The 11,067-nt window shown below is 48.7% G+C and overlaps 1 protein-coding gene across 1 annotated transcript in view; it reads right to left on the bottom strand.

Moving 5' to 3' along the window:
• Window positions 1–5,814, bottom strand: part of cbfa2t2 (CBFA2/RUNX1 partner transcriptional co-repressor 2) — a 28,336-nt gene extending 22,522 nt beyond the window's left edge. The window contains exon 1 of the mRNA XM_084706054.1: window positions 5,585–5,814. Within this exon, the coding sequence (XP_084562180.1) occupies window positions 5,585–5,612 (28 nt within the window). The 5' untranslated portion in view covers window positions 5,613–5,814. The remainder of the gene's footprint in view (window positions 1–5,584) is intronic.
• Window positions 5,815–11,067: the final 5,253 nt, after the last annotated feature.

The following is an 11,067-nucleotide window of genomic DNA, read 5'->3' on the forward strand; positions in this document are numbered from 1 at the left end:
GGGTCACGCGCTCACTTGGCTGCGGCCTCCCAAAGTTTCCACCGAGGAAGGCCAAGTGCGCCGACGCCAAAGCCCTCTCTCAAATAACTCCCTTAAACGATATTCAATAACCACCTTCTTTCTCCCTGTTAAACCGTGCAGCAGACACGCGAGGCAGGCCTCTCCGCCGTGGGCTCCATTTATGGCTAAAGCCTTCAAATGTACAACTTATCACAATTATCAGGCTCTATGAAGCATCCGAGCTGGCCTGGGGTCAGCGCGCGCCGGCCAATCTTACCAAATTGTCAGCACATAAACATGGAGGAGTTCTCATAAACAACTCCATGTTGGGAAGAAGTACAGCCAGCGCGCAGCGCGTCCGCCCGCTACCGAGCCCGTTTTCCACAGACACGAGGTAAACCTGTGGTCACCCTGCAAACGGTCGCTTCCTCGAGAGGAAGGATCATCCTACAATGAGAGCTGCGTCTCTGCAGGGCACAGGGAACGGTGTCGGACCTGGTGTGGCCTCAACAACACAACGTACATAAACACCAGCTTGAGGAGGAGAAAGTCCTCGTCCAAACTCAAACCCCCGCTCGCCGCAGGCTCCTTACCTTGGAGTACGGTTACCTTGTGCTAGCTCGCGCGCGTGTGTGTGTGTGTGTGTGTGTGTTTTTGCTCGGGTGTGGATAAGTGTGTGTTCCTTCCAACACCTGCAGTTTATCCCATAATAACCTTGCAGCCATCCCCGAGGCGGGAGAAGCAGCTGTGTTGTGCTCTTGCCTGGTGACGGAAGGCCACACCTGTTTTCTGCAGGTGGTTCATCTTGCGGGGAGGGGGAGGGGGGGGGTGGGGGAGTGAACACCTGGCCAGGCGGAGATAGCCTGCGGGGGAATGGGGGCGGCGGTGTGTTCTGGAGGACTCAATTAGAGCTGGGTGGATAAGGATCTGCTCTGGACACACACACACACACACACACACAGGGGTGTGTGCAGCAACCATACCCTGGTTCAGTGGTGGGTGGAATGTTTAGACTTGTCAAGGGCGCTGCACAAACCTCCTCTCTGTGATACTGTTAGTGCAGGTGGGGGAGATGAGCTCTCTCTGTTTAACCATCCCTATCTCTCTCTCTCTCTAGCTCTATCTCTGTGTCTCTGTGTACCTGTCTCCTGCATTGCTCTCCTGGCCCAGAACATTCCTGACCACTCCTCTCCTCCAGCTTGGAGACCAATGGAGACCCAGTCTGAGGGGGGAGTCAAGACTGAGGACACCCCGGGAGAAGACTGCCAGCAGGGACACCAGCCGAGGACTCGTAAACAACAGGAGACAGAGAGAGACAGAGACAGAGAGAGAGAGAGAGAGAAAGAGAAGTAGAGAAAGTGAAGGGGAGGGAAAGAGAGAGCGAGACCGCGAGCGAGCGAGAGGGAGTCTGGCCTGATGAAGCAGGCCTATGAAGATGACAGCTGGCCGACAGCGAGGTCCTTGGCAGGAGGCGAGGGCCCAGAGCTGAGATGGATGAGGTGAGCCTGCTGGCAGTCATAAAGCACTCAGAGAGCAGCAGACACTGGGGAAGAGTTGTGGAGAGAAACATTGGATCCCGACACCTCCATCATGATCGTGACGAGCCATGATTTAAGAGAGAGAGAAAGAGAAAGAGAGAGAGAGAGAAAGAGAGAGAGAGAGAGAGAGAGAGAGAGAGAGAGAGAGAGAGAGAGAGAGAGAGAGAGAGAGAGAGAGAGAGAGAGAGAGAGAGAGAGAGAGAGAGAGAGAGAGAGAGAGAGAGAGAGAGAGAGAGAGAGAGAGAGAGAGAGAGAGAGAGAGAGAGAGAGAGAGAGAGAGAGAGAGAGAGAGAGAGAGAGAGAGAGCACAGCACAGCGTCCAAAAAGATACTTACATTACATTTGTTTCCTTGTAAGCTGGTGTCATTCCTTTTTTGTTACGAACAATTGCTGTGATACAAGACAGAAAACGGCCTTTGGACACCACAGACGCTCCTTAGAATGGATTTGAACTTTGTAAAAAGCCGGCGTTTGGTGTTAAAGCCGCTCTCACTCTAAACACAACGTGGGGAGCGTTCCGTCACAGACTTCAGGAGGAGCTCAGCCACACTGGGATGGAAGCTGCACTCCAACGCTGACAGGCCCAGTGGCAGGTGGTTTAACCCAGAGAGAAAGAGAGACGGAAAAAGAGACGGCAAGAAGAGAGAGAGAGAAAGAGGGGAGAGAGAGAGAGAGAGACACCGGAGGGGAAGGAAGGGGCAACGAGCGCAGAGGGGTAGAATATTCCCGAAAGCCGTGGAGAATAGGGGGAACCAATCCTAACGAGGCTTTGTCTGAGTGTGAGGGGGGACGAGGGGTGGAGAGACGGGTATTAAAAAAGCATAATGTGGTGATAAGTTCTTTTCAGTTCCTTTTTTCCACAGGGGCCGCTCAAATTCACTCTTGGTTGACTAGAACCTTTGTTCTCAGTCAATGTCCTTCAGCTTTAAGTAGGAGACCATTTAAAATGCCTGCACACAATCAGGACCCGCATCCCACCAGTCAAATAAAGGACACATGCATTTTCAATGATGGTTTGAGTGAATGACATTAAACAGCATGGGACAAAGGTCTTAATCCATTTAGTGAAGTTTTCAAAAGCGTAACAAATATGCTAAACAAGTCTGGAAGCGGCGAATTGGTTTTTGAACAGTCCCAAGGTGTCACTGCAATGTTTCAGCGAGGTGTTGATAACCAGAGTGGAGGAGACGCCGAGGTGGTTAGTATAACAAAATGGCAGTGTTAACAGCTCCGCGTCGAGCGCTGCAATCTAGCTTCACGACTAAAAAGGCCACAGAGACCAAGCGTCTGGCCGGTTTAGGAGCCATGTTTTGACACGGGGCGCAGGAGCGAGCACCCTTTAATAGAGCTCGTCTCCTGCAGACTGGCATTCCTCCGGATTGTTATTGGCAGGCGATCCGAGACGCGGGCTAACATCTGGATTTCATCCTCCCAAGCGCTCTGTGCAGCGCGCGGCAACAAGGAACAGCTGTGTGAACCTGGCATCAATTAGCCTCACATTCTCCTGACAGTTAATCACCTTCGCCTCTGTTGTTTTTTTGGTGGGGTTTCGTCTCTATTCCCCTACTGTTCCCCTACTTTTCTTTTTTGTCCTTTCATTCAATTCGGGTTTCCCCCCGAGGCTGAAGTAATGGGGTACGTGAAATAGGAAGCAGGCAATGCGAAGAGCAGCTGGAGAAAACGCGCAACAGGACTGGCTCGGTCGGACGGGCCCTGAGTGGCGGGTGTTTTGGTGTGGTTTTGGGATTCAGCTGGATGTGTCACCGCGGGGACTCGCGACACGAGTGAACTCCATAACGAGTGACAGCGTAAACTCTGTAATGAACAACAGTGACGGATGAAAGTGATTTCCTATCCACGAATTGAGATGGCTGATCAAACACGCCCGCCCAAATCTGAACTGCTACTTTGTGGTAAACGTACGACCCCGTTAGGAGACTCTTTGAGCTGTTTCTGGTGTGGTTCTGACACGAGATACCAAGCAGTGAAATGAACCCTATCGAACTTAAAATCAAAGAACGTGTGTCTTTCTGGGTTAATGTGTTCTCCAAAAGCACATTAAAACAACCTACTAAATAGCCTAGGACCCAACAGCACACGTTCCAACTCAAATGTCATCACCCGTGAGCGATGACGAGTCAAACCGAGTTCACTTCAAAAAACAACCCGCTGACTCATTTCGGCTGTGTTTGAATCAAACTGAGATTCATCTCCTGATAGGTAATGGGAACCAGATTTGTCAAATCCCGGCAGATCTGATGGGCCTGACGAGCGAATCTGGACGGTTCCCCAGTCAACGTCGCCGTGGGGCCGAGTAAAACACTAACAGGTGGTACTAGTGGAAAAGACCTACTCACGGTACTTGGCGTACACACACACATGCAGACATTAAAGAGACCCCAACGTGTATGAGAGAGGGCAGAGGGAATGCTGAAGTGACTGTTGAGTGTTGTACCGGCACCTCTCCCCAACACAAAAGGAGGGGAATTCTCCCACACACACCACAACACAAAGGCCCATATCTGGCAACTCTGACTATTTTACTTAGGCCAAAACCAATTAGGACTCTAATGCAAAACATCAGGACCCTTTACTAATTTATTTCCCTTATAAAAGTCAGGGGATTGGAATCCGACTCCCTCATCCCCCACAAAAGAGAAAGAAAGAAAGAGAAAGAAAGAAAGAAAACGAGAAAGAGAGAGAAAGGGGGAAATGTTGAAGGATTCAACTTGGCCACATGTTTTGGAGTGCATGTAATTGAATCAAGAGAGGAACAGTTACAGCGTGATTGACTGGAGTGAATGATGTGTACATGCTGGTACAACTTTATCTTCACAGATGACATATAGGGGTATCCTCCATTCTCAACGTGGTTTAAAGGATATCATAAATAATAATAAAAATAAACATCGTTTATTTTTTGTCACGTTAAAGTGCCCCCTTTCCCCCAACAACAACAAATAAACTTCCCAAAGTTCTATGAAACTGCTCATAAATCATGTTACGGTATCACAACAGTGTCAAAGACCCTTTGCTGCTCTCTGCTGGCTATTGTAATACCGACCATCATGATCATAATAAGTGTCATCATTGCTCCAGCCTTGTCTTTGTTACACCACCATTTGCACGTTTGCTCTGGGGGGCTTTGGGGAGACCGATCAATGCCCTGGATGTCAAACAATGATACAGTAATGCCCTCAGTTTCCACCGAACCCGTCACAGTATTGGTACTATTAGTGCTGCAGGTTTGGAGAACTCAGAAGTGACTGATTCATAGGGGTGAAGTACAAATAAGTTGGCTATTAGTTTGGTAAATTTTGTTTATAAAATTGACCGACTAAGTAGGCCTACATCTTTAAATTGTCTATTGGGAGACGGGGAAGTCATTTGGCTGCGCATCGACCGCCTGGTGTTATTGTCTTGAAAAGCTGTAAACTCCAGATGGTGTACAAACTTTGCCTGCTGGTGGATTAGCACCAAATCCCACTCTGATAAAGGCACATAGACTGGTGGTGCTATTGAATCAAAAGGTGGCACAATAAAATGGTAGCTTTGTGTTGTGAGAATAATGCTCTCATCAAACTTAATGTTGTCACCAATTTAGCGAACCTTCAACGATCCAAGTTGACAACTGGTATTTTAATTCACTCGATCATTGACATTGCATATGGAAGATGAAACAATAGCCTGTAAGAATATTATTGGAATGTTTTGCACGTATTCCGCTATGATAAAACATATAATATACACAACGTGCCATGCCAAAACATATTGCGAAGAACAATTCAATGTGCTAACGCTACTTATTTTGTTGGCCTTACATCGTGAACCATTTTGCTGAGTACATACTCTGTGCCACATTTCCTGGTCTGTATAGCCTACAGCGCGCGGCCAGGTGTGGATATTCCTTTCATATTTGTATGTAGGCTATTAACTGTATCAGAAAAGCACAAGACACATGACATGCATTTCACAAACACGTATACGCCATGGCTGGACGTACGTACTAGCCTACCCCACAATACAAAAAGGTTTTGTCTACTTACAACGAAAGGCGCTCGGGATTCCGACCATGCTCTTCGCACTGCGAATGATCAGTGTGTTTATAAGACTACAATGTAAATGCTATAACAACCAAACAAGCTACGTCGAGTTAGCCCAAGTACACAATACTCGATTTTTTTTATAATTCAAAGGAATAGTTTTCGTGGTGTCACATCAAATCCGTGGTCAGTAAACCCGTGATCATTCGGCGTAGCATCAGGTATTCCTAAAAATCCCCGGCACCGGCGAGAAATGTTTTAGTGGGCGGGACTAATCGTGATGGGTTGTAAATTGACGATATGCTCATGGTAGAGACGAAGCTGTTATTGATTTTGCGTTTCAATCTAAACAGTTGCATTTTAATTAAAAACAGGAAACTGTTCAAAAGAAAAAGGTGGCAAAAAAATGTATGAAAATGTTTCTTTAGAATATGGTTAAAAATTCCGAAATATTTTCTTAGATTTTCTAAAACTCAATGGGGCTATAATATTCAATTTGTCAAGAAACTCACTGAGCAGGGCACTGTGTATGTGTGTGTGTTATTTGAGTCATGTTGCCACTTATCTCCCATAAACAATGACCTATTGAACAGAGAGAAACACTTGATTTTGGACCTCGTCCAGCTAGGCCCCTCACGTGTTCTTTCGCGAATGGGACATTTGGAGAATGACAGCTAAACTCCCCCCAACCCGGCCTACACACCAACTATCCACACTAACACATGCTGACCCCCCCCGCCCCCCCCCCCCCTCCTGCCAGGCTGCCACCTGCTCCGTGGAGCATGCTGCACAGCTGCTGAGCTACAATAACAAATTAACGCCCACCGTGGCAAGGACCATTACCTACTGTTCCAAGTGTCGACCGGGGACCTCTAGTCCCTTAACCTCTGGGGACCCCTCACCTAGAGAAGTGTGCTTTGGGGACAGCGGGGTGAAGGGGACAGAGAGGAGTGGGCTCGACCCTGTGGGTCTGGCCCTCCTGGGCTTCTGTGAATGGCAGGGTTTGAACCCAATTCCCCCCGTTTCTCCACCGGACTGACAGAGCTAGCAACGCACACGTCTGGGCTCTGGACAAAAGCTCTCCAGCCTGTCGTTTTTCTATGTGCGGAGATGTGGAGTCACTCTATAGGGGGAGTGGAGCCTGCCAAGACAGCCTTACTTTACTCAGCAGGTATGAGTATGCAATGAATAACGATCATTACCCTAACAAAAGAGCAATGGGTCAGTTTGTAGAGGTGAGAAGTCCACTGAAATACATACAATGACGGACATGTCATGACAAGGATATATTTATGGAGATTTACTTGGAGATGCCTGCTCTACAGTACAGGGTTTCCCCAAAATGTGGATGTGATGGTTGTGATGATGATTTTTGATGTTTAGTAGGCCAACACAGATGAAAGGTCTCTTCGGCTGCCCGACAAACGAAAAGAACGAGCAATAAATCTATGGCTTAGCCGCTTCCTCAGAGTCCGGCACGCAGACAAAGAGTCTGAGTGCAAACCACTCTGCGACACGTTAACAGAAGCTCCGTTGCGCTCGCTGGAGTCACAGAGGAGAGGCAGACGAGGGGAGGATTTGCCCTCGTCATGTTGTCCTTCTGTGTGACAGCTGGGGCAGGCCTCCCCCCCCCCCCCCCCCCCCCCCGTGTCTTTGTCATGGCTTCCTTAATCACGCCAGAAGGACTGCCACTGAGCCGGGGTTGACCCGACCATGTCCGAGGCTCCTGCGTAGCCCCCCCCCCTCCTCCCCCCCCCCCACGCTCACACACACGCGCCATACTGACAGTGAGCGAACTGGAAATACTTCCACCCCCCACCCCCCCCCTTCATGTCTGTGTCTAAAGCCCTAGCCGTCGTACAGGACACCTCTCTCCTCTCTAGCGGGCTCTGGAGGGCTCTCCGAGGGTTTCAAACCGGAGAGCCGTTCCCTCAGCGTCAGCGCGACGACTTGGCACCCCCCCCCCCCACCCCCACCTCCCCCCACCAGGACAGCTGCAGGCCCACAACCAGCCTGCTGGTGACGCCTCGCCCAGCCTGGCCCCGGCCGTATCAGGCCAGGCGGGGTTAGCGCAGGGCCAAGGCCAGGGTCTGGGCCAGCACAGACGGCCCCCTCGTCATCATCATTCAAGGCCTGCTGGTCCTTCTGTCCTCCTCCTCCTCCTCCCCCCCCCCCCCCCCCTCTTCTTTGTCATCCTCTTGTCAGGGCAGCAAGGCACGCGTATCAGCTGAGGCCAGGAAGCGGTTGGAGTCATGGGGTCACATGGTGGCAGACGCCTGGTTAAATCTCCAGAGTATTACCCCCACTGATACACACGCTGTCCCACTTGAACCACATTCCCAAAATACACAAACCGTCAAAGGACATCACATTTAGTCATTTAGCAGACGCTCTTATCCAGAGCGACCTACAGTAAGTACAGGGACATTCCGCCCCAGGCAAGTAGGGTGAAGTGCCTTGCCCAAGGACTCAACGTCATTTGGCACGGCCGGGAATCGAACTAACAACCTTCTGATTAATAGCACGACTCCCTAACCGCTCAGCCATCTGACACTCTCCTATAACGCACACGCACACACGCACGAAGATGCGGACACACACACGCCACCATCTCACGCCATTCATCACTCACGTATGTGACCGAGCAGAGGGCATCCCTATCATTAGTGGGGTTAGGCGCTGTGGGGTTTTGGAGGAGCGGGTGGGACCCGAGACAGGCAGACAGTGGGGAGGATTACGCACTCTGACCAGATGGAGAGAGTTTGCCCTATTATGTAGATCCTCACTCGCTCGCTCCTCTCCTCATGCAAATATATATATATGATATACCTAAACTTTATGCAGCAGAGTTCTGATGAGGGAATTGGGGGATGTGGATGTCGTCGTGGCAGCAGGTGGACCACAGGTGTACAGGGTCCACTTCTATTCTCTCCTCTGACTCATTACCATCCACGCTCTCATTACCATCCAAGCTCTCATTACCATCCAAGCTCTTATTATCATCCAAAGTTTTTCCCCCAACTGTCCCCAGGATAATCCCATTATCTCATTATCTATCTATCTATCTATCTATCTATCTATCTATCTATCTATCTATCTATCTATCTATCTGTCTGTCTGTCTGTCTGTCTGTCTGTCTGTCTGTCTGTCTGTCTGTCTGTCTGTCTGTCTATCTATCTATCTATCTATCTATCTGTTGTTCTATCAATCTATTGTTCTATTGTCGTGTAGTTCTATCTAACATTCTATATATCTATATAATTACAGTAATCTATCATGCACTATAGTTCCATCTATTTATTTGTCGATCAGCTTGCCTGTCTCTCCATCCGTCCACCCGTTGACGCTAGCCTGTGGAGGATGGGGATGTGTGACATAGGAACAGGTGGAGCAGGCTAACAGTCAGGCCATGGCTGAACCACGCAGAGCCCCCTGACAGGCTGCATGGAGGCAGGCAGCCGGCCGCTCAGACTCAGGCCCATATGGTCCTGCTCTGGAGCTCCTGGGTGGAGGAGGGGGGAGGGATGGGAATGGGGGCGGAGGGGGGAGGGGGGTTAAATTAATCAGCAGGCCATCCCAACTGTCCACCGTCTTTGGGGAGTTGAGACATGCATATATAGGGGTGATTGTGCAAGTGACGGTTCGGGGCCAGGGGAGGGGGGGGGGGGGGTGCACTGTTTATGTGCTGCTTGTGTGTGTGTGTGTGTGTTTATACTGCTCTGTGTGTGGGTGTGTTTTCTATATGTTTATGGTGTGCATATTAATGAGGTTGTAGGCTTTTTGGTTTGTTTGGTTCCCTGGTGTGAATGCAAATGTATTTCATAATACATTTGTTGTTCGGCGGCAGTGACTGAATGTTTGCTATTTTAATGATATATAGAAGAAAAAAAAACGTGCTTAGCATTTAAGGCTGCAATATTTCTAAGTGTGTCGACTCTTAAGAGTTCGGTTTTTCACCAGCTTTTGCTTGCATGCTTTTGTGTATGCCAGCGTTAGAGGGAGACGTATGATCCCTGTTGTTCCATTCATCAAAGCTTTTAAGAATATTAAGCTGAATCCTCCAGAATGGCTTGGGGTGGCCACCTGCCACACTCCCCCACAGAGACATGAAGTGACAGATGCATGGGGAGGAGGTCAGATGGTCAAACCCTGTCATAATGCAAACCATTATTGTATTTATGACTCAAGTCAGTCAGTGCAGTAGACATCCTTGCCTTGACAAAAGCTGTTCTATTCATCTGCTGAATATTCTGTTGACTCGTCTTTATCGCAGTCCCCGAATGATTCACGTGTAACAAATAGAAGGAGTCGTTGCACGTGAGGCAACACATTTATCTTCATCCAACTGCCACCACGCCATTGGCTAATATGTTCTCACAGTTTAAATGATGATGTCAATGATGAATTAGACACAATTGCAGGCCTATGTGTGCTAACAAACAACCCACAAACATGACCATGCCTCTGATCCCCCCCAAATGGGTTTTATGGCTGAATTGGACCCTTGGTGCCACATATTCTCCAAATCAATGTTGCAGTGTCCTTGAGTACATTTAGCAGGTCCTGGGCAGCGGTGACACCCGTGGAGAAGCAAAGCAAAGACATGACAACAGAACAGTCCTATCTCTCTTTCGACAGACACTCTTTCCTTTGACAGAGGCTGTGATTAAAGCAGTAAAGAATAATACTGTGATGAAAGATACAGAAAGTTGGCAATCATGAGATCTTTGGAAATGCAGAAAGGACCGTGTTGGAGGATGGGTCACTGTCGAGACACGTTCTCCATCTGCTCTCATAAGGAGATGTACGTGCTACCTTTCACCACCAGAGGGCAACATAGGCTGGAAAACCCCTAACTTGAACGACCAACATTTGCGGCGATCTGTCACTGTGCAGATGAACTGCATGGCTTCCGCACAGTAACCCTTCCCATAGTCACATAGTTACTGCAGCCAGAGCTAAATAAGCAGCTAAATGTGATTGCATCCCAACATAAAGAGATTGTTGTTCTGTACGGGATGTCGAGAGCATTGTCACAGTGGAGCATTGTTTCAATTCTCCCTCAGTCTGTAACTCTCTGTTTTGATTGACCTCTAGAATGTCTTTTTATGTTCTCTTTCGATCCCAGGATGAGTAGCATATGCATCAGTCAGCAGATAGGGACCCTATTAAAGCCCTAACAGTCCTAATGCCCGCTGTAATGGATCCAGTTTGGACCGGCTTGATTGACTTCCCATCACAGTAGCTTACACTCTGCATACCTGAAGATCATAAGTAACAAAAATACAGATAAGTCGATTGGAAAAAAAGTCACAAAGTTTGTGACAATGTATTTGAAAGGATTATCGCAATTTTCATCGTATCAGTGTCAAATGGATTACGGTACCGCAGAAAGACAGACACACACGCACGTACACATTCAGAGGGCTGTGTGTCTCTGAAAGAAGGTACAGTCTCGGCTTGCTATTTCGTCTCCTGCCTGCCAG

The sequence above is a fragment of the Hypomesus nipponensis genome, chromosome 9 (genome assembly GCF_054491055.1).
Source record: "Hypomesus nipponensis isolate SF chromosome 9, ASM5449105v1, whole genome shotgun sequence".
Classification (NCBI taxonomy): domain Eukaryota; kingdom Metazoa; phylum Chordata; class Actinopteri; order Osmeriformes; family Osmeridae; genus Hypomesus; species Hypomesus nipponensis.